This window comes from Argiope bruennichi, chromosome 10, assembly GCF_947563725.1.
Source record: "Argiope bruennichi chromosome 10, qqArgBrue1.1, whole genome shotgun sequence".
NCBI lineage: Eukaryota > Metazoa > Arthropoda > Arachnida > Araneae > Araneidae > Argiope > Argiope bruennichi.
Window position 1 is genome coordinate 4,155,982 of NC_079160.1, and position 25,096 is coordinate 4,181,077.

Sequence of the window (25,096 nt, forward strand, 5' to 3'; positions counted from 1 at the left end):
TCGAATTTTGTGTCCAAGAAATCATGTGTAATATTTCTGCAATGTTCCTTGACGAACAATTGCAGGAAAACTGCACATGGAAATCAGTGTAACTGTCTTCAAACATATTAGATATTTCGCACCAACCAGTGGGATGGCAATAAGTTCAATCTCTAGATAATCGCCATGGAGCCTAGACAACAAACAGACGACGAAGTTGTTACTTCTGAGAATTCAAATTGTCAAAAGTAATGAAAGCAGTGTGTTGGTCACAAAATACTTCTCATTGCATCGTGATCTATGAGCAACTTCTCTCATTTGAATAGTCCTTTCAAATGGATTAATTTTTACAAATTCGAATTAAGAATGTGTTTTGAATAAGAAAAAGGAAGTCATTTTTGGTCGTCATTAGATTTGGTGTTAGAATGAATTAAAGAAATTATTCTTAAAATAAAAGTTGCCTTACAAAGTGTGAGACGTAAGGAATATTAATATTTTTAGGAAACCATATTTTTAGGCTGGGTGATTTAATTTACGAAAAATAAGATATGAATTGTATCAAATAATGAAGCAGAATTCTTGATAAAACACGAGTTGTCCATCTTAGTTCTTGACGGTTTGCAAAAATAATGGTGCTTTGAGAAATAAGTGCTCAGATTCTGATCGACTGTGCTGATATCACATCGCCTTTTGACAATCACAAAATTCTCAAATCAGCAAAGTTCTTAAAATGACTTTCTCTTAAATTTAAAAGTGCCAGATTATGGGGTGGCACCTTTGTAAATCTTGGCTGAAGATTTATTTTTAATCCACAACAGACTAAGTTTTGAGCTCATTGTCTCCGATCCTTTGGTATATGCGACGACATAATGTGCTAAGATGAGGATGAAAAGAAAGCAGTATAACAAAATGATGTTGCCGTGTAATAATATCTTTTATTTGTTTAAATATTTTATTGATGTGAATCTCTGTTACATATTTTAAGTGCAAAAATTTGTAACCATTAATCAAAACACGGTATTGACAGCATTGCATTAAATGAATAACATTCACGTGCAAGCCAGCATGTCCGCGTTAGTAAATATTCGTAGTACAATGCCTATGCCCCTGTAGTAAGCAAGATTTTTCATGTCCTTACTTGTACACACACATGCGAAAAAAAAATGATGGCCAATAAATTAACCCACCTCCCCCAATCATACTACAAGCCTTCTCGTCAATTATTCGTGTACAGCATATTCACTTTTCCTATTGTATAAAATGCCGGACGCATATGAGATAATTCATCCAATTATCTCATCAGCATCCGATTCATGTTAGATACGTGACATCAACTTGCCAAAAGATAGGTGACTAAAATAGTCAGATAACTTTGCTTGTGAACAGAAATGGACTTCGAGCGCCCTCTGCTATGCCATGCGGATGCTTGCGATCAAGCCTGCCACCATAAAATCATGTTCTTTTGCTAATTCTCCTCACCAATTTCCACAGATTAACCAAGAATCACCCTGTGTTGGCCATGCTTGACAAAAGGATGCAATTTGGCGAGGCGAGTCACCGTAATTGTGCACATTCAAACAGAACTTGGTGCAACATCGATAAAGCAGGAAAGAACAAGTAAACTTGCAGAAGCAAAATAAAATTGAAAGTCTTCCACCTTACCCCACAACGAAATGAGAAACTGGAAATTACAAAGTATCCAGGAGGCTATATAATATGAAATATGTTAGTATCTTTCTGCATTAAAAAAAAAAGAATTGAGAAAAATTATAATCACATATATAAATATAAAAGAACATCAAGGTAAGCCAAAAAAGAAGGAGAATAAATTTATTTCTCATAATATTTACTGGGTAAAAATCCACATGTTATAGTTTTTATCGAGATAGTCTTCATTTAAGTATGAGCTCTCAACCTAACAAGCCTACCAGTTTTCAAACAGATACTGGAAACGACCTTTTAATATTTTTCTTCTAATCACTTTTATCTTCTTCAAGCAGTCAATTCTTTGCCAACCAACTTCTGTTCGAAAAAAGCGAACATAGATTTAAAATGAAAAAAAAGAGGAAGCAGCGATGGCTCATGCGCAGTGGCCTTTCTTACGTCGCCAAGATGCCTTTCGGCATATTTTAAATCCTTTCTTTCTAATTAATTTTAAATAATTTTATTATTAATCAATAAAAAGATAAGAGTTTTGACTAGATACAGGTAGTTTAGTTATTACTTTTAATTCAATTTAAAGTAAAGTATAACTATCAAAATAGGCATTTTCGATTATTTTTCTAGTCCTTTTACTCTTTTTTAAAAACATCAACTGCGACTGATTGATTAAAAAAATCATGAAATTGCAAAGGTAAAATGAATGCATACGTATGGATATTATTTTTATATTTTTTTACGAAAAAAAATGTAATAATATATTAAAAATTTAAAAAAATATAATAATTTATAGTACATTTTTATTTATCAATAATAACCCCTTATTTTTTATTTATTTATAAACAAATTTCAGGCTTGCAAAAAAAGGAATTCAAGCAGCAAAAAACCTATTTAATTTTTACCTCTGAAAATAAAGAGGTGATGTACTTTTGATGTTTCTCCCTTCACGAACACTGGAGAAGAATGAATATACTTGTTTCTTACTCACATACAGCAGTAGATAGTAGCACTTCTAGGATGTTTTCTCTCAGAGAAGAGCTATATATTGCATTTTATTGCACTCTTCTAGAATACTGAATCCCGCTGGTGTGCTGTGAAGTTTGGATAGGGAAGTGCCAACTCAGGTGTCATCCGTCATCTGATCGCGGTTCTAAATTACTAGGTCCGTCTCAAAATAGATCTAGTATTGCTTTAAAATGGGATGTTAATATAACTAAACTAAACCCTGAATACTGAAAGCCCTAAAAAATGCTATTCTATTACTGTATCGCTGAGATTAGGTATCGCTTGCAAAATTAAATTATATTATTGTTATATTTGAACACACAAAAAAGTTGATTTCACTTATGTTCCGATTTGCTTACACACACGACGTCCCCTACTCAGATCATATTGTATTTTGCAATTATGTGTTCAAAAAAATTATTCTCCTTCTTTTTTAGCGTGCATTCGTATGTTATACATATATTTCGGTCATGAACATTTTAGACATCCACTGAAATTCTAAAAAAGAAACAACCGAATAAGATTTAAGAATTTTTTGAGATTTCTGTCTCAGAAAAATATGATTATATTATCTATATTATCTTTTATTATTGTTTATGAATAAAACCAAATATTTATAATTTATATTTTGAGATGTTTAAAACTTGCAGTAAAACATCATTTATGCGTCTTTCAACAGATTGGCATAAAACGAAGGATAAAATAAATAAATGAAATTTTAATAAACAACTTTGATTATTATTTATTTAATATTACTAATGCAAATTTTTAAGATAGATTTGATATATTACTGTACAGTAATTAGAAACTGATACGATTTTAAAAATAAACATTTATGCAAAAAATAAAAACAATCCTACTTTTTTTGTATATCTTGAATACAAATTATATATTTCTTACTTTATACGATTTAACTGAAAGTAGATAAACGTTCAATAAAAACGAAATTAAAAAAAAAACTTTCCCTATCGTTGAACGTGCTAGTTATTTGTGAGTATTAAGCACAATATTAAGTATTCAATTAAATGTTTTTCCCAAGAGTTTTGACAAAAAAAAGCTCGGAAGAAAGATGGAATTACCTGCTTCAGATGTTTCGTATATACGACCACCAGATAATTTGTCTTCTGTTCATCGACAACTGTGAATAATTTCAAAATTATGATATCACTAAACATACTCCACGAATGTGAGATCTGCTTATGAGAAATTCCAATCTTCTCCGACATCAAAACGGAAGCGAAGTTTCGTATCAAATAAATAAATTATTTTACAACAGTTACATATGAATCGGGAAGAAATAACGTATAAATGATGCTTTACTATTTTCAAAATTCTATATTCAAGAGTATAGCAGGGGGAAAAATTATTTCTATAAATATTTTAAAAGCATATGCAAATATTTTAATAATTGAAAAAATTACAAATATGGTACGAAGAGACAAAAATCAAAAAGTACCATAGCGGTAAAATTTGTATGAAAGTTCCAAATTCAGTTTTCACTTCAGAACAGTTTACAGCAATAATCATTCATCTAAAAAGAGTGAAATTTTTGAAGTTTTGTCTAGGATTTGTTTTGTCTGGGAAGAAATTTTGTCTGGGATTTTTTTTACACTGACACTTAATCCTTTAAGAAAAAAACGCTATGTTACTAATTAATCACTAAAGCAAGCTGAGTTGTACAATTAATCTGACAATGCTTATAGACTAGATACTGTAAATATACAATATGCAAATCTATAAGCTGGATACCTGTACACTCTACAGGACACATAGTTACTTCTTGAGTTAGAAGGAGCTCAATAAGAAATGAATTTTCAAAATTTTAACTATGTTTTTTAAATAAAAATGAAACAAAATGTTACCATTTTACTTCAAAAACTTTGAAATTTAATACTGCACAAAGAAACGTTTTTATACCACTTTAATTTTATTTTTTTACCTACATTTTTTTTCTTTCATTTTAACAAATTTTTCAAAAATATTTTAAAATTATTTTACAACAATACTTTTCATTGTTTATTGACCAGAATTTGCTTGATATAAAATATACTTTTTGAGCGCACATTACTGTTACAATATAAATAAGATTAAATGAAATTTAACTATTTAAAAAATAGAATAAAGGTTGACAAATTAAGCTGAAAGCACAATCATGATGTAAACTTCGTACTAGAAACTCGTATCTCCTTTAAATTCACAAAATATTCTAGATTACACTTCGATTCTCTTGCATTCTCTCTTCAAGGAAATTACAATTTTTAATGTCAAGGTGAGTACGCGTAAAAAGCGGCACGGAGAACATACCAATTGAACAAAACGGACAAAAAAAAAATCCTCTAAAGATTTTCTTTTAAATCACAGTTTCACATATGGCCACCGAGAGATAGGAGTTTCATTAATAAATTAAGTTACTGCTTATAATATATTAATTGAAGTAAAACGTGTTCCCCATGATCTGGATGATTGTTAGCTTAATGCACGAATAAGCTGAATTACCCTGGGTAATGCAGGGAGCTGATATTAAGATCCAATCAACTGCCAGTTACATATGCATATGAAATAATAAACTCAAGGCACACTGAAAAACAAATATGTTCGTAGAATTTGTAACAGTTATTTTAGCAAGTCGAAATAATTAACGTATTACGAGTTTTAACGATGACACAACGTCGTAACATTGTGGTAACTAGTTGTAAAACTTTCCTACAAACGCTTACTATCTGCCCTCAAGAAACAATCATTTTATTCAATTCTATTCGTTTTACTATTTATCGTTATTTATTCGAAATCAAAATTATTTGTACAGGAGGATGCAAATCATGGCACAGCTTCTGAAAATACATTTTAATTTGATTCTTAAAATGTCATAAGCAAAAGTGTAAAAATATGTAAATAAAAAAAAATCATTTGAATTTCAAATGAATTTCCCAGAAAAAATAATTTTTTTGCTGAAAGTAAAGACCATACCAAGCCTTCCAATAAATGCGAATCATCCTTAACGCACAGACCGGTCATTCCTGGACCCGAGCACTGACATTTTCTGCAGGGTTTAGTATGGTTCCGGGGAACTTGCGACGGCCGATAATATCCATCCTCACAGTGCTCGCAATTGAGGCCAGCAGTGTGATGCTGAAATGGGTGCAAAAATATTATTACCTCTGATGAAAAGATATTTGCTAGACTAAAAACACAGTTACTGTCCCCATCGGCAACCGCACAGGTGCATCCATTTATTTCAGGGTTACAGATGATGGTGAGTTATTGTGAGGAAGAAACTCACGTTTGGCGGCATTCTTTTACTTTTAGAAACAACAGCAACAAAAAAAATTAAAAGTCAAAAACAATAATTAATTTATCTATATAAATAAAAATGAAACTTTGTAAATAGTACGCAATAAAAATCACACTGTAAGTTTTGTCCAAATTGTATTGAAAATTACTATGAAATGTAAGGAAAGTTTCGAGACAACGCATTAAATAGTTAAATTTTATACAGTTTCGAAAACTCATAAATGTCACCATTCTTATTGAATAAAAATAGACTAGGTAATTAAATGACTCACCTCGCCATTCTGAATGCAAGTTAAATTTTGTACCATTCGGTAAAAACCATCAATGGGAAAAAATAGCTTTTGAAAACTTTTGGTAGCTTTCGAAAAGCACAAAGATTTTAAAAAAATGTTGATGTTATTGATAACCCCATAATAATTAAAAATAAAATGGCTGGCAAGTGGATTCTTCCGCAAGAGGACTCGGACATGTCGCCGAATATTAAAATTAATCATACTTTTACTTCCTCACGTGAGACCCTCACAGCTGATCCGTTACATGTATTTCATATTTTACTCACAAACGAGAAGTATATAGAGGGTTTAAAAGAAGAGTTTATAACAATTCAGCAGGTATCTTAACTTTTCTTTCTTAAAAGACCTGGCACAAAATACGCAGAAAACAAGAAACTTACTTTACAGCTGTCGCACACTCCGCCTCCTTCGTACTTCCCTCGAGTGTTAATGCTCAGCCTCTTGTCAGCAACTATTTGTTCGTAATGGCACTGATCCGAATGCCCGTAGCATTCACATTCTAAAAAATGAAAAAAGCTAAATCAGTAAAAAAAAAGTTTAATTTTTAAAAAAAAAGTTTTTATTGATACATTGAAAAACGTTAAAAGTCCGTAAAAGGTGAGACACTGAAAGAAAAACTAAATATACGAAAGGATTAATGTCATTTTTAAACATATTTTAATTTTTGGAGGTATATTTCCTTCCATTCCATGATGACGTGAATCAAAGACCTCCACGATTTTATTTGTAGATCAAACATCAATTTTCTTGTCAAATCCTCGTTCATTCAGTTTATCGAACGCAAATACGAAACCAGTGAAGAACAAGTTCCCCAGAGAGGGTTCATAGCGTCAAATATTTTGCATTAATGGTTGATTATATTTGTTTCAATGGGGTGGGAAAAATGCGTCTGAAACACAAATTCGATTCTTCGATGCTATTAGGGATACCGGGGATTAATCTCGCCAAGGATCACTCGATAGATTAAGTAAAAAATCTGAACTCGGGCTAAGGGTTCATATTGAAGCCAACGTCGTGCGAGGCACTCTCCGGCATAACAGTTTTATTAGAGAGTATGCAAGAAAGTTTAGGGTGGACCATTCCCACTGGTTATTCAGATATATATATTGGTTATCAATGAAAAGAATAGTTTCAAACATTCACGGCCAATTTTCAGAAATTGCTGTCGTAAATTTCGTACCTTTTGTTTCCTTAAATAGAAATCTCCTACTTATGTGTAGGAGCTAGTCAGCTTAGATTTCGCCGAAATAGGAGTGGGATGAAGTGTACGAGGGAAACGGTTTATTTTAATTTTTAAAAATGCATAGAAATGTTGCGCATGTTACAACTGCAAATAAGCAGCACGATTCACGAAGAAAATGATTACCAGTATCGGAAAAGAATAGTTAAAATGGTATAACAAAAAAAAAAATCCAGAAAAGCGCTCTTTTTCCTCATTATGTGTCATTCCTCCGCTGTGTAGATTCGTTCAATTGATAGAGGGGGGGAGGGGGCCTCTTGAACAAAAGATAGTCAACGGTATTCCGTCTTAGATCTAAATGACAGCTGTAGGATGTTCGATGTATTCGCGAAAATTGAAAGGAGTCTATTTCTTTCCACAGATTTCCGAAATATCCCGAATTCGGAAAATTTGGATTTATAAATGCAAAAGAATGGGTACTTCAGCATAGCAAAAGCCAGAATTTGTTGTCAGCGAAAACGATTATTGCTGTAATTGGAAATCGAAATTGCTTGATTTTCCTGCAGAGAGAGAAATTAAAGTCTATTTCATTTGCCATCAAATGAAATGGAGATTTTCGAACTTAATCAGTTACAGAGAAACGTTCTACATGAAGTCATCTGAAAGAGACAGGAAGTGATTTTTCGGAAACTAGCTTTGGGAACTATACAAATCGACGCCATCGAAAGAGGAAATATTTTAATAAAACGCATTTCATTATAATTCAATTTGTTTGAAGCATAAAATTAATAATTATGCAGCCATTTATTACTAATGTAATAAATTTTCATTATTACATTTGTAGAAAATTTAATATTAAATAGACAATTTGTTTTCTGTTTGTAAAAAGGCAATACATATATTAAGGATGTAACACATATATGCAAACTATGAACTCTGTAATAAAGGATTTAAGGTTGTTTTTTTAAATTAGTTATATTTATTCATATTTATTAAAAATTCTAAATTAGCTTTTAGAATTTTAATTCCCCTGGGATAATTTACTGAGTTAGATTAAGTCAAATATAATTCTGTTATTCAAGCGAATGTGCATTTAACAAATAATTTTTTTTTAATATTAGGTTTCTTAAAATCTGTCCATTTTTTTAACCAGAGACGCTTTCACAAAATTATGCAAAAGATTAGAAACTTCATTCTTATTTTTCTTATTCTTAGAATTCTTATTTTTTGCATAAAGGCCTTATCTTAAAAAAGATTTCCTTATCAATAATTCAAATTTTTGTTCTTTTGTATCGTTTAACATTTATATTCTACAAAAAAATTAGGCAAAAAATTTTATGTTTCTAAAAAAACTTCTTAAATACAATATTTTGGATATTTTGTTAATATTAACATCGGAAGAAACCCTCATTCATTCGTTCTCATAAATTACAGGAAAGGAATTCATTCTCTACGAGTTTCACTTTTCTACTCTTCTGCTTATTCCAAATCGGTTGCAATTCTTCGAAGAATGTGCGATCCAATTTTAAAGATTGAGTAAGGTTATTTCATTCTAAAACAATTGAGGCGACAACTAAATAGCAACAACTTATTTTGCATTCACCTTCCTCACATATTAACACAAAACCGAATCAAAATAACTCTATTCTACTCTAAAAAGAAACAATGAAAAAAAGCGGTCATTGTAAGTAACGCACATAAGATAAAATTTCGTATGATGAAAATCGATATGTGCACTTATTACAATAAAAGATTGAGAAACAACCCATTTAAATGCAGACGCTTACTTTCGCATATCGCAGCATTGTCGCTGGTGCCTTGATTAAATGGTTTCTGATTGTAGAGAGGGCAACACTTGTCACAGTTCTCCCCGCAGGTGTTGTGTTCACATTTGCAGAGAAGCCTCTGGAATGCAAAGAAAAGCCCTTATAAGATTAGCTTCGAATATATTTTACAAATATGAATGGCACGAAAATGTTCTAACAATTATTGCAACCATTCATTTAAAATTCCTTTTTCTCATTCGAGATTTTTTTTTAAATGTGTAATGAAAATACGATGATTCTTTCATGTCTATTTGCTTCAGAAAAATATCATTATTTATGTAAAAATTGCAACATTTTATTACTTAAATATAAGATCCAATAAAGGAATGTTTACCTTCTGAAATATTTTTCAAAATATCTTTCACACAATTAAAGCGGTGATTGATAATATTAAATGCTAAATTTCTTTGCTTATTTGTTTTGTGGCGGCAGGGAAATTTCTTAGAAAAATATTTAAAAATTATTCAATGACTATATGAAATGGTCTCTAAAGTTTAAAATAGAAACACCATATTAATAAAAAAATAATAAAAGAAGCTTTTAAAAAGTTTATTAATATACTAAAAGGTAAAATGTTTTTTAATTTAATTATTTGTTATTTTTTATTATTTAATTTAATATTATCATTGCTATAAAATCCTGAAATTCACTTTTCCCTTCATTTCTTACCAGGTAATGTCACGACACAGAAATCAAAATTTAATTAAAATAAATCGATTAGATTATAATATAGTTCCAAAAATATGAAAATGGTGTTACTGTCATCTGGAAGAGACAAGTGAGAAGAGTTTCAAACTTGCAGTACATCACTAAATGAGAACAAAAAATGGATTGAAAAATTCCATCTTCACAAATATAAAACATTCTAAGAAGTGCAGTTAAGAAATAACAAATGTCGAAGTAAAAACTGTAGATCGGACGAAAAACAGGCCCAAAATTATGACTAAATCCTTTTGATATTAAAACAATTGAATAAGTCCAATAAAAAAGAAATAAAAAAAAGACAATTTTCGATGTATCCTCCTACACGAAAAAAAAAAAAAAAATTATGAAAAGCATTTACCCCGGTGCTGCCATCAGTGGTACAAGTATCTGCATGTCCAGAGCACGCGCATCGCCCGCCGACTGAGATGTCTTTGATGGAATAGAAATACTGAAATAGAAAATATTATATGCCTTTACGAATACGAAATTTATTTATAAAATCAATATCCTGCAGTGAAGTGGGTTCATTTAAAGTTGATGGGATCGCCTAAAAATCTATCCTAACCGAACATCAAATTAAGAAAAGGTGGAGTAAAAATGGAAACAAGAAAGTCAATTTTATACTAAAATGGAAGGGGGGGATTATTTATAATATAAACATATATGGTTTTATAATAAATACAACGCAGTTCATAAATAATCAGATGACTCTTTAAAAGTAAAGCAACAATAATTATAACTAAAAATGTATATATAATTTTAAATATAATAGTTCCAATAATAATCAACTGCATACAACATTTTCAATAGAAACATAACGATATAAAACTTCAAAGATAAGCGCTATTTTGATTCCGAACTAACTAAAATAAATTCCAATTACATCTAATATTTTTAGCAACGCGTTAATAGAAACTTCAAGAAAACATTAAATGAGGTAAAAACGCTCCGAATTATTACCTCTGCATTATTAATAAGGATTATAAATGAGAAGCCTTTCGCGATCAGCTGGTTCTCTGGGAATATTAATTGAGCATAGTTTCAATTAAATCTCTTATGCATAAATTTATGTCCTTGATATCTACAACAATAAAAATGACGCACTTTTATGACACAGGATAGAAATAACCAATGACCAAAAATAACTACTTTACAAAAATAGAAAAACAACTCAAGAGAAAGATCGATTTTGTTTGCTTACATAATAAATGATTGATGCGACTTTTCTTGGTCATACGGACATCTATTCGTTTCGTGCTAGATACTACGAAACACATCCGTGGCCCATTCAAAACTATTCGATAGTTGCGTAGATGTTCTGCATGTGATCTGCTATCTAAAACTTTTGAAATTATTTCTTACGTCTTCATTTCATTGGGACCTCTTTTTCTGATAAATGCTAAAATTGTAGTACTCATAGAATACTTCAAAAATTTGTGAGATCGTGTGACCAAGGATACTCGCATGCGGGGATTATTAATTATACAAATAGAGCTTCTTTCTTTAACATTCCAATTTTTGTTTACAACAGAATTCTAAGAGTAATTTAAAATCGGGACGCCTGTACATTAAACAAGCGTACTTCACTATATTGGAGCGGTTACTTACCAATACCAGAAACAAAAAGAGTGGATATAACGTTGTTTGATAATTCGCTAGATTTCAAATAATACTGAGGTGTCCTGCTTCAGAAGCATTAATAATAGAACAAGGAATCAAAATAAGTAAGGTGTTGACTTAAGCAACTTGGGAGACTGATTTCCGGTAAAAACACTTAAATTCATTCTTATTTTATAAAAATATCCATATTTTAGAGAAGCATTTAAGTTATATTCATCATGAATTTAGATCAAAGTACCACGCATATAATTCCAAATGAAATTACCATTATTGCATTTCAAGAATAAATACTGCTTTCTACATTTTATTGCTACTAGGAATTAAAATGGTTTTTAACAATTAAAAAAATTGTAACATAGAAATGTTTTTTGCAATAAACTTTCTTGCTGCTGTTTGAGAAAACTTTTAATTTCGGAACAGCTTGTACATGTAAAAATAAAATTTAGTACATTTTCAGCACATTTTAAACAAAATGGCGTTGGCAGGCTTTCTAAAGGTGTCGAATTTCACAAAAATAGGAGTTTTAATTTTAGCAGACCGTGTACACGAATACATTCTATGACCGTTTTTTCATGAACATAAGCACCTTGTAAATCAAAATCTTAGGTTAAAAGACTTACTCTTCTCGAAACCGAAGGATCAGCATTTTCTCCTCCAATTTGAAGAGACATTAAGTCCGCATGCAGTGTTCGAATTTTTTGAAGCCTCAGTCTGACATATCTGGCTTTGGTAAACTCCTAAAAAAATGTTTAATATTTTTCTCATTTTTTTTTAATTTCATAAATATAGTATACATACAAAGTGTTTCAAAAATCATGAAATAAACTTTTGACCCTCCCCTCCCTCCTTTTTTTAGCTTTACAAGATACCTCATGGTAGTTTTTTGAATTATTTATTCATCCTTTTATTCGATTAAGGATAATTTTCGGTTTAATGCAGTTTTAAATCCACAGTGTAGGGAGGGGAGGGGAGCAATCCACTTTTAAACCACATATGAAACCATTTACGATGAAAACATTATGTTTTGAATATCATAGGATATTTCCCCTCTCAATGGGGAATAATCCACGGTACATTTAATAAGAATTAGCAAGTTATTACAATTTATTCTGTATGATTATCTTTACCATTAGCTTCGCGCTCGGGCCGTCAACACCTGGTCTCCCATTGACGAGTGATGTGTGGATCTGAAAAACCAATACATAAATAAATAGTTTATCAGATAAGAGATTATGTTTCATCAAATATCAGTTGAAAGCACACAGTACTTTAAACAGACATTTGATTGCTTTAAAATTTGTGAATCACAATCAGCTGTTCGCCTTGAATAAAAATAGTGGATTGCAATACCTCCCCATTCTCCAAGGGATCTAGTTTGGAATAGTATGACGTGCAAATGACATCGTCATCATTTCTGTAGTGCGGCTGTCCGATGGTTGGCGTGATGCCGTACACATTCCAACATTCGCCGTCGCTGAGTGCATAGTACTGCCACGGCAGGTAGACAACGCCATCCAATGACCTCTCGAGTATCCAGTTGCCAGGTCTCGGAGATACAGCAGATTTGACGATAACGTAAGCAATTTGATATACCTACAAATTTGAAAGAAAAAAATATTGATAAAAAATATTAGAATTGGGACATTTTATTAGATAAGAATCTCTGTCTCTACTAATAATACAGATGTTGTGTATGAGAGAAAGAGACCGATTACTATCTAATTTATTTATTTATTAAAAATGCCCAGAAGATGACTGTGACGCCATTAGATATCTAGCCTTCCAATATTTCTGAACTTTACAGTTTAAAGTTCCAAGTTACCAATATACTTACAGTCCAATATACGGATATTATCTGGGTATTGTCTATTTGCAAGAGATCGAAGAGCAGACAGGAAGTCTGACAAAATATTTCTATCTACTTAGAAACAGATATACTTTAAAGTTTGGGAGAGTTTTTTTAAAATTTTAATTAACGGAAGTAATGAAAAAGTAATTAAGATTTTAGAGTTTTCCCGCTAATACTTGCGAAAATATAACTAAAAGAAGATTATTTTTAACATCATTTCAAAATTCAAGAAATTTTTTTTCTTAATTATGCCAATTCAATTTTCGTGCAACTTCAAATTAATTTCAATTCAATTCAGTTTTAAATTCATTTATTTATTTGTTCAATTTTCAATAACAGGTGCCATTGTTGAACTGCAGTTTTAACTATTTTCATTGTTTCATCAAATATTTAATTGCAGGATTTTCTTCCATTTTTGGATTCTGTTTAAAGAGTTTTGCTCAGTTCACAAGAGGAATAAAACATTCCCGCGAATAGCAGAAGAGAGATTATCTCGAAAATTGCGTTTTCAATCGAACTGAGATGACTTGAGAGACTATCAGGATGGGTTATATATACAATACTCAGAACAGACATCAGGTTATTGAAAAACGATTTTGATCCCCGTCATAATATGAGATGCTTAAAGATGGGAATCATGAATATAAGCTAGGTGTAAGAAATTTAATTGAGAGTGAACACAATCAATATTCCCGTCAAATCAGCTGGTAGCCACAGATGGTTAATTAAAAATAAAGAAATGAAAGAATTTTGAATTTAAAATAAAGAAAACAAGAAAGAAGAATTTTGAAAAAATTGATAAATGAATTTTGTGTATTTTATTTTAAAAATATAAAAGTACTTTTTTACATCAACAACTGATTTAGAGAGGGATAATTCAGTTTTTGTTAAATTACACGTACTTCAAAATTTGTATTTAAATAATGAAGCATAATAAAATTTTCTTGGCAATTATAATGGCAACTTAATTGTATTCATAATATAAATAGTATCAGAACGCTTAACTTATAACACACGTTAATCCAAATTTTAACTTACATCACATTTCTTGCGAAATAGGTCTAGATAAAAATTAAGGAGGGGCTAATTTAAGTAGAACTCGCCCGTTCAAGTGCTACGACGCATAGTAAAATGTCGTGAGTTAATCGATTATCCATGTATGTGCAGTAGCAATGCATCACAGACGGTTGCTCACATTCTCCATTCGCTGTTTGATTATACAAGAGATTCTGAAAGCGATAAACCCCTCCTATATGGACTACCAACATAACAGATACTTCTTCAGGTTTTCTATAATTTCATCAAGTTATCGACAACACTACTGATTACATCGAAAATTTCAAAGCGATTCTTTTTAATATCTAAATTATGTCAGCTGCAGTAATATTTTCTTCTTAATTGGCACAATAGTCGTGGATGGGCCCTGGCCTTCCTCATAATTCCACTCCCTGCCATACAGTTCTTAATTACGGTTTTCCGGTTTTTCCCCTAAATAATGTTCAAGTCTTATCTCAGGCAACCAAGTTTTGATCTTCCTCTTTTTCAGATATGAAATGGTTTCGCAAAATGATTCTTAACTAATTATTCTAATTTAAAGATTCCAATCTTATTAAGCCCATTTAATCCTCTGCATTGCAAAAAATTTAACAATATCCGGCTGGTCATATAATTTATAAATTTACGTATTGCTTCTTTTTCTCCATGCAATTATATAATTGTCATCATTAAATTTCCACCCCTCATAATAAAATAGGTAATATTTTTAATAATATAAGACATAAGAATGAGGCACGATCCGTCGCCAAGTCAGCAACAATTTTGCCAAACATTAGATCTTCAAATGTAATCTTGCACCAAATTTGGCGAGTTATGGCTTGAGAGCGACGACCACCGTACCGTGTTTTATGTCATGTCACTCACTAACTAAATCAAAAGGTTGTGTTCTACTCACTTGTTTCAGATCCAGAGTAATGGTGACCCATTCATACTGTTTACCATTCTGAAGGGTTGGGCTCTGCCACCAATTGTTTGTCCCGTCTATCGCATATTCGATGGGATGCTTCTTATCCGGATTGGAACTTCTCGCATCACATTCGCCGCACTGCTCCTGGGATTCTCTGTCGCGTTCATTTTTCCTGTCATCAAGAAAAATAAGTAAGTATCGCCACAGATATAAACAGCGGAAATTTTCTCTCGCGTATTTCATGCTCTTTTCAAACTTTTATTGGGTCTTGTCAAAGTATGGCGTATTCAAAAAATATCTTTACTCAAAACTTAAAGCAGCAGAAATCATTGATCAAAAGAATGTGAAACTGGCTTACCAATTGAATAAAAAAAATGTCCAGCAAACCAAACAATCAACATCTAATATAATCATCAGATGATGCATTACCATGTGATACAGTAATTTCTCAATAACCCAGGAATTCAAACTAGAGCAGATGTGATGTTCTTATTACTTATTGTCGAATGTAAACAAATCACTATACAAACGTATCAGATTGTTTCGTTACACGTTTCTACAGCAGGACTTAATTTACAGTTTCGCTAATTAATGAAACCACAAAATACTATTAAAAATAATTGGATATGGCTTACTAAAAACTCTGTTCACTCAGAGAAATAAAAAAGCAAAAAAAAAAAAAAAAAGACAGCAAATTAAGTTAAATAGAGCTCGAAAAAAAATCTTATTCATCGTCAGATTGATAATCAGTATGACTTACTTATGGAAACTGATGACCATATCTTGCTAAACTATCATCTCACAAAAATAGTTTTTGCATTATCTTAAAACAGAAAGAATTGCCATTCTAATGACACCCATTTCTTTTCTGTACAATATTTTCTTTTTTATATATATATATTTTTTTTATTGTGCAATTTTTAATTTTTAATGTTATGATGAAATTCAAACTCACTTATCAATACATTAAATCAAGGGTGTGTGTGTGTGTGTTATTCCCCTATTAAAATTAATTTTTTAAAAAAATGCTTTCTTTGGACATTAATTCCAAGACAACAGTTCCCCGTCCGCTGTTATTTCGTATATATATACATTTTAATTTGTAAATATTTCAATTTGTATTGACTTCTTCAATTAAATTCATGTTTTTTGGAATAATTTAATAGCAAGATGATTTATATAATATTTCATGACATTCTTAATATTTAACAGTCTAAAAAGTCATTAATATAGACGAACAAGTTGGTCGCCTAAGGTGGCTAATTTCTTTCATGATGTATTATTGTATTTGTTGTACTAGCTATATTTTTTAATATTTTAAAATTCGTTTAACGCTGTTAGACTGAGCATCTGAAAATTTATTTCCTTGGATTCGTTCCAAAATTCCTGCCAGATTGCAAATTTTGTAACTGAACTTCCCCTCGGTGCGCCTTCTTCGTGTTTTCCTCCTGGAGGGCCAATGAATGCTCTAAAATTGAGCTGGTTCTCGGGGAAATTAATAAAAGTTGGATAACTATATTGCATTTTGACTTTTTAAAATTCTAGGGGAGACGTTTGGTTGGGAAAATTATCTCCCCTTCTCTCAGGGATGGAATCTTCTTATTTTTTTTTTTTTTTCCCCTCCTATCTCCCATTTTTTTGGTTTTATTCCAACGGGTTGATTCAGCTGCAGAATAGAGAAATTTCCATTATGGACACCCATCAAACTGACGAGAATACATACGAAGAACATTTTAAGTGTATCATGAATGATTATTAAAAAAAGTAATTTCCCCTTACATTTCTGATGAAATAATCTGAAAACGGTTCAAACTGACCCGATTTTGGCATCAATTTTCATTTCGAAATTTTTGGATTACTTTTTCAGAATGCTTTTTTAAGATCACCGTCTTTAAATATGGTAATGGGACGCTTCCGTACGAGGCATAAAAATCCAATAAATCATCAGCAGTTAATTGCAGATAGGAGTTACGGAATGATTAGTTTAGGTTTGCTAAACGTAACATAAAAACTGTTGGTAAGTATTTCCGGCGTGGTATTGGTATTTTAATTAAATTCTGATGCTTAAACATAAGGAAAATGCTTTGATTTTAAAATTAGCAAGCTCTTCATTTTCTTTTAAAATACACGCCTAAATATAAATATAACAAAAATCTTTGTAAGTCGTAACAGCTCCCTGCATTTTTCATTTGAAGTTAAAGAATTTCAAATACAATTATAAAACGAAAAACAACAAATTGTAAAAATAAGTTTCAAGTGGTAAAGTTCTATTCTAAAAAATACACCTGAAATTAACTATTACAGCCATTGGCGATTCCAATAGATTTTATATAATTGAATAATTTACATTTTGATTTGAACTATGAATTTTTTAAATTTTGAGTGTTATAAATAACTTTATTTTTTAGCGTTATTATATTTGGTTATAAGTAAAAAAGACAAAATTTGCTTGATTTTCAAAAAATTAAAACTTGGAAAAATCGCTCTAAATTCCACATTCCTTTCTCCAGCTTATATCTATACTTAATTTAATAACTTTACGTATTTGGTAAACAGACAAGAACACAGATACGCATTCATTTTCATTCGTTGTGAATAAAAATTCTTACATTAATTTCTGAATAATCGATTTTTTAATTTTTAAAATTTCGTAATAATTTTAAACTAAAAATTTCCTCTCTGCTATCAGACATCCCTTTCTGTGCTGTATCTGAAAGAATATTATTTTAATTTTTATTTTTAAAGATTATTATTAAGACTCTTTTTGTTTTATTTTACGATAATTAAATTGAAACTGGAAACATTCAAGTAGAACCTAACAACTAAAAATGGAATAAAAAACAATAAAGAAAATATTTTTATCTATTTTTATTAAACTTTTCAAATATTTAATGTTTATTTGTACTTTGTAACATTTGCAAAGTATCAATTATTATTTTAAAATATTTTCCATATAACTTCTTTGTCTTTCGCAGCATTGTTACAAATTTAAGTCATTTTGAAATACTGTATATCTTGATTTTCCTTTATAATTTTTGATGATGAATGTGTGGAAATCATTTGAAGGATACTTTTGATAAATATCACTCACTGAAAATATATTCAGGTCATCTAACATGGGTTTTCAAGTGGATTGACTGAAGAAGTATTCAAATATGTCATTGCCAATTGAAAGACAAATTGTAATAAAAATTGATTAGCCAAGAAAACAAAAATATTTCTCAAGTTAAAAATTTAAAGAAAATTGTGATTGAATAAAGCCTGGGGGAGGGGAGAAAGAATAGGATAAAAAACTGAAGAATATTAGAGAAATGCCCTTCTTACTTAGCAGTATTAATTAAAAACTTAAAACTTATTTTATTAAAATGTAATTTTTTTTCATAAATTTTTATTTTCAAACAGATAGTTAAAATTTTATTTAAAAAATCGGTGTAAAATTTGGCAAACATTTAAATCAAAATACTCCTTTGACTATAAACCTAACATCCAACCGTTTGAAAGAAATGCAGTTTTGAGATATTAAAGGAGGCTTTACTCATATTCTCGTATTTTGTGACATCCGCTCAGGAGATGTCTTTGTGAGTATTATATTTCATATACAAAATGAGAAGTTATATAAGCAATAAATAATTTATCTTAATCAAATTAAGAAAACAAAAAACTTTACCAGAAAGATTTAAATTTGTGATAGCAGTGCTATTTTACAAACTGATGTTTTGACGTTGATACAGCACGTCATTTCATAAAACTACAACATCCGTACTCAACGTCCATTTCTTAATTTATTTATAGCATCTCAAGACTATCCTTTTAAGAATTATCCCCTCCTTATAAGTTATTTCAACGCCTCTGACCTCACTTAACTGTACTTCAAGCTTAAGAACCAACTTTTTTTTTTTTTTAGTGGCCGTAATAAAATACTATAATTTTTTGTATTCGAAGTCACGGAATTAAACAAATGAGTCAAGAAGAAACATTCAACAATGAGTTGGAATTAAACAATGAGACACATGAAACATTCAATAGCTTTCAATCAACGAAAGTTTTTATATTTCAATAAAATAAGGATTTTATCATTCAAATATATCTAAGATATAGAAGATGTTATTGTTTCGACATAAGTATGATATTTTTTGACAAGGAATATTATTCGTTCTGGATTTTCTTTAAGCATTTTTGCATAAATTCATTGAAAACCAATTCATCTCTCATAAAACACACTATGGAAATTATACAGTTGTATTATAAGCCATGCCAATATATATTTAAAAATATATTGTAAATCACATCAAATTTTTCCAAATGTCACTCTTGTAGATTATGTTTAAAATGGTATAATCTCTTCTGGAAGTAATTCTTATCAGTAACACAACCGGTTTTCGAAAGATCATTGACTATCCAATTTATGCCTAGTACTGAAACCTCCTGTACGGAAAAGCAATGCAATCTTTAAATATATGCAATACAACATCGCAGGTATGTTTCCTTTCTTACTTTTTCGAATGCAAGCAAAATACGACACGTTTTATGTTTAGCTTTGTCGTGCAATGAGCAAATCGACTCTATATTTCTCGATATGTAACCCTTTCACAATTTGGTCCGAAATTTAATATCATCTTAAAATATTAATGAACTACAATTTTGATATAAGATGACACATGCAATTTTGTTTCGCTAGTTTTGGAGTTCATTGGCAGACACAGACATGATTCCAAGAATTCTCCCAGATAACATGACAAATGTTTCGGGTAAAATTCATTTTAATATCTTGTAGGACAAGTAGTAGCTCCTACGTAAATGCAATACATAAAACAGAAGACCCTCAAATCGAGGGCCCTAGGCGTTTTGCTACACCAGACAACCAGTAGTTAAGCCATTAATATTTCACTCCTTCCAGGAAAATAATATTTGATAGCCATTTTTTCTAGGTTTCGTGCAGAATTTCGAAGAAATAAGGCATATCCTCACCTGTACACATGTTCCACGAGCTTACAGTATACTTCCGGACCAGTTTCTCCACAAGTGGCGTTGACAGTAATCACAGATGATGATGCTAAATTGAATACGTTGGGAAACAATCCTTGAGATGTAAGCTCTTCTGAAATAGAGAATGACTCTTCTTTTAAATCACATACACGAAATATGATGATACTGCATAAGTAAAGCGATCATAAGCTGTTGAGCTTTAAAAAATGTTGATATATGAAAGACAGTTATTTTGCAATTGATACTTGGTATATAAGACAAAAATAAAACCAATTCGGGATTATATTACAAATATTTCAGTCAGATTCGAAACACACTTCTTCGGGATTTCGCAACTTGCTTCTGTTTGAAAAAGAGATTTCGTGGATTGCTATTTAAAAAAACTCCTTTTGCTAAGAGAAGAGATGTTGACTCACCCTCAGTTTGAATCACTTTTTGCTATTTTAAGTTGTCCATTTAATATTTTACTCCTTCTTTTAAAGGACTTTTTCTTTTTTGACATCGTGGCACGGAACATTTCTTTTTCTCAATTTTGCTCCACTTTTCTCTTTTAATTTAACTAACTGTTTCAGTATCTTTCAAATCCCCTTTTTCTAAATATTAAAAATAAAAAATAAACTCTTTTTTTCTTGGAAGTGACCCTCACAAAAGTAATTAAAACCCTCGGATTCTCAAAATCAGGTAAAATCAAATTCTATTTAAATTTACTTGGAATAAAAAACTTTCGATCAAATTAACTCTGCTGTTCAAAAAACATTCATATCATTTCAATTTTTTTAAAGTATAGAAATTTTGCACCTTATTATTTTAGCGATGACTAGGAAAACTAAACGACGAAGTGACTTTAAAATACGATGTCGCTGGCATTTAAAATTCACGTTTATGTAAACTACATGAACGATATTTCTTGCTTAATTCCTTAATATTTGAGACGATAATTCTAAACAGTGCTCACAAATTAACGTAATATTCGAATTTGCCACCATTCGTGCAGTCAAGTGTTGGCAATCCTGTTACAAAACCATTTAACAGTTGATAGTTCCGGGTGAGTAAAAACGAAGCGATACAAAAACGTGTTAGCACAAGATTTGAATGAATGAAAAACAGTTTTCTTTAAATTGTTATATTTTTATTGAATCATAAAGGAAGCAGGATAGGGTTATGTATGGAATAACATGTAGGACAAATAGCCTTCACGTCTTTGCTGGCACATACGCACTCTTTTGTCGAAATTTTTCATGGCCATTTTGTATAAATGTGATTGAATTTCGTTCATGCAGCATTGAATTTCCACCTCCAATGCATGCGTACTTGTGGGCTTGTTGGCATAGACTCTTGACTTCAAATAACCCCATAAAAAGAAATCCAATGATGTTACATCACACGATCTAGAGGAACAATTCTCAAAGTTTCGAACCGTGGCCACCAGACTTTCATTATTTTTGAAATATTGTTGAACAATGAAAACATGTTGTTCTATCGTGTAACGCTCCATTTTTACTAACCCTAAACTAAATATAAATAATTATATATATATATATATATATATAGAATTAGTGCTCAAATCTTCCTAAACAATTTCCTTATATTCATAATTACCTTATTATGTATTGTCTTAAGCTACAACAAATTACCTTTTCATTGATAACAATTGTACTTCTTCAGAATTTTATATTTCATTTTAATATTCTTTTAATACAACTGAATTCATGTTTTTTTAGTCGAATTAAGAATCAAAGTGAAATGATTTTAATGCATTCCATAAATCATTTAACAATGTAAAAATCAAATTAATCTGGACGAACAATGTGGTCGCCAAAGACGGCTAGTTTAAAATAAATAGAATTTAACAAAGATATATAATTTGGGTTCAATGCTTTAGATGAATGAAATTTATCTAAGGTGTTGCAATTTAGAGTAATCACACTCACATGCATATACGAAGAATCATATGAAAATTGAAGAAATTTCTGCAACTCTGATGGTCTTCATTATTTTCGTCAATAACCTTTGAGAAATAACCAATTATAAAAACTCTTTTTAAATCACTTTATTTTCAATAAAAAATTGTATCAACCTCAAAAAGCTTTTTGCACCCCTGTTGGAATGTTCTCTTCTCGATTTTAAAATCTCGGAAAAAGTTCCAAATTTCATAGAAATTGATGATTTTTGTATAAAGGTCACATTTCGAATTTCATTTTCCAGATATAAAGATGGTTAATAGGCCAATGTTAGACAGATTTCCAAAATCTGCCACATATTTACAATTGTAGTGATAAAATGCAAGTCAAATTTCATTATTCTAATTCGTTGTGTTTTCGAACCGTCGTGCTCCAGAAATGATAAAATTATAACAAGAAAAATGTACTTTTCTGACTCAGAGACGTTTGAATTTCGAAATCGAATTTTTTGATAATTGCAGTACTTTTTCTATACTTCGTATATGAAATAGAATTAAAAATAGTATAAATGTATATTTAGGAAAGTTTTTTAACGTAAAATATTTTCGTTTTTTATCATAATGAAATTTAAAAGAACTTTTCTACCAAAAGAAATTTCTGCTTTTTTTATATTTATTTCGTTTTACGAATTGGTTTTAATTATTAAATCTTATCCTTAACGTCGCTGATAAGGATCCTCTTTTATTAAATAGCAGTAAAATAAGTTCACAAAAAAATTCCATTATTCTTTAAGCACAGACCAGTTTTTACATCTTTGACGTGAAGCTAAAAGAGAATTGTATTTTCAAATTGGTCCGGGAAAATTTCACTGTGTAGAATAGTTTCGTGTTTTCTTATAAGGATGAGATTATTCTCCATTTGGAAAATCTTCGATGACGAAACAAATTTTAATTTTATTACACACTTTCACCTATTGCAAAGAAGAAATCTGAACGGCTATTTTTCACTCACTTCTTGAATGCTAAAGATTTGAAATTTAGAGAACTCAGGTGTTCTCATTGACAATATACTAGTTTAACCCATTAGTTGCACGATCTTCATTTGGTAATTTTGGAATTTTTTGTACACCATTCTGCGCTAAAATTCAATTTGGCATGTCTGACAATTAAGTTTTATTCTGTATAAATCAGACAATGTTGTGTGTAGCAGAAAGTGTGTATTTTTGTGTTTCGTTTCTTTACAATAAGCAAACAAGTTTGAAATTTGTCTGTAAGTTGAAAAGAAAAAAAGGGTCATATTTGAAGCATAATATTTTTGGTTCGGTTTTAATATTATAATCAAATACCACACATTAATATGTAATTTAGAGGTTCTAGTAACAATATATTATTTTTTCGTTTTTTTATTAATTATTTTATGATGACGACTTTCTTCAAAAATATCAAATATTTTTAAGACATAATTGGAATATAATTATACTGCGCATATATATAACTATATAGCATAACAAAAATATATATATAAAAAAAACTGGAAGTTAATGGGTTAATATTTTCAAGAGTAAATTATCAGATAATTGATTAATTCAACTAAATGTTGATTTCATACAACTACTTCCAAAGTAAATAATAAAAATATTTATTAATTATTTTTCAGTGCACTAAGAAAATTAAACATTACAAAATTATTCTTATAAAATATATTCATTTTCCATTTTTAAATTTCTTTTGTTGATTTTCATTTCCATAAAGAGTTGCATAACGCAAAGAATTTTTTTAAAAAATAATCGGAAGTTTAAAAAATATACATTTCTATAACATATTTAAAACTTTCCAAACTATAATTCTATATAACCGGAAATATGACATACTCAAAAAAAAAAAAAAAAAACAATCTTTCGGAATAGAATTTGAAGAAGGAAAAGAATTTTTCTATCACTGCTGACTTCTCCTATGTAAAAATTAATAAACTCGATGTAATTTCCGATTTATTTAATGAATATTGAAAACAGCTGTCGATTTAGGGTAAATAGAACAGAGGAGCTCCCATCTGGTGCCTCCTTGGTCATTACATCCCAAAACAAGCGAGGTCTCCCACCTACGTGCAGCCCAAGAACCTGTTGATCTCCGTCTTCGAAACTCACCTACTCTCCCAGATTTGGGCATGTTCTTGTCTCTCCCCACCCCGTTGCGTCACCAAGGTGGTTTCGAAGTCTTATCGCTTCCTTTTCGAACGTGCGAAATCCAATTTATACAGCACGTAGGTAGCATGCGACGCAAGGGGGTGGCAGACGTGAAAAATGTCATTTCTTCATCGCAAACGATACGTTAATGAAATTTGGGTGGGGGGAGGCGCCGAGATGTGAAGTAACTTCATAATCAGCAATCTACATCTGTCTCGTAATGATGAAATTTCAATGCTAAGTATTTTAATAAAACCAAACCATCATCTGGTGACATCAATATAACGCATACGGGATTCGTTCCATTTCGCAGTTATAAATTATATATCTCTATTGGGTTTTTTTTAATTGCGCTTTATATATAAATGTAATGACACCACATGCGTCTATGTGGCTGACAAATATTTGATTAAAATAATTAATTAATTATCATGCAATCGATTGATTAAATTTTGGAAAAATTGATTTTAAAATGCTGTAATACTTTGAATAATGAATATTAAATTTAGAGAATAATTTAAAAAATATATATTAAAATAAAAATCTATATTTTATGTACACTAATAAAGCATTTTTTAAAAAAACACATTATTATTATTCTTTCTAGGGCCATTTTTCATTCTCCGCTCACAACAATAATTGTGGAAGAATTGCGTG

At 30.4% G+C, this 25,096-nt stretch overlaps 1 protein-coding gene across 2 annotated transcripts in view; it reads right to left on the reverse strand.

Moving 5' to 3' along the window:
• Window positions 1–25,096, reverse strand: part of LOC129988352 (laminin subunit alpha-1-like) — a 158,687-nt gene that overhangs the window by 103,415 nt on the left and 30,176 nt on the right. The window contains exons 2-11 of one of the 2 annotated variants that reach the window (XM_056096555.1): window positions 20,339–20,468; window positions 15,359–15,542; window positions 12,909–13,151; window positions 12,686–12,745; window positions 12,179–12,295; window positions 10,297–10,386; window positions 9,195–9,312; window positions 6,608–6,726; window positions 5,611–5,772; window positions 1,642–1,686 (exon numbers count right to left, since the gene is read on the reverse strand). In XM_056096555.1, the coding sequence (XP_055952530.1) occupies window positions 1,642–1,686; window positions 5,611–5,772; window positions 6,608–6,726; window positions 9,195–9,312; window positions 10,297–10,386; window positions 12,179–12,295; window positions 12,686–12,745; window positions 12,909–13,151; window positions 15,359–15,542; window positions 20,339–20,468 (1,268 nt within the window). The remainder of the gene's footprint in view (window positions 1–1,641; window positions 1,687–5,610; window positions 5,773–6,607; window positions 6,727–9,194; window positions 9,313–10,296; window positions 10,387–12,178; window positions 12,296–12,685; window positions 12,746–12,908; window positions 13,152–15,358; window positions 15,543–20,338; window positions 20,469–25,096) is intronic. The other variant, XM_056096556.1, reaches the window with a different exon arrangement.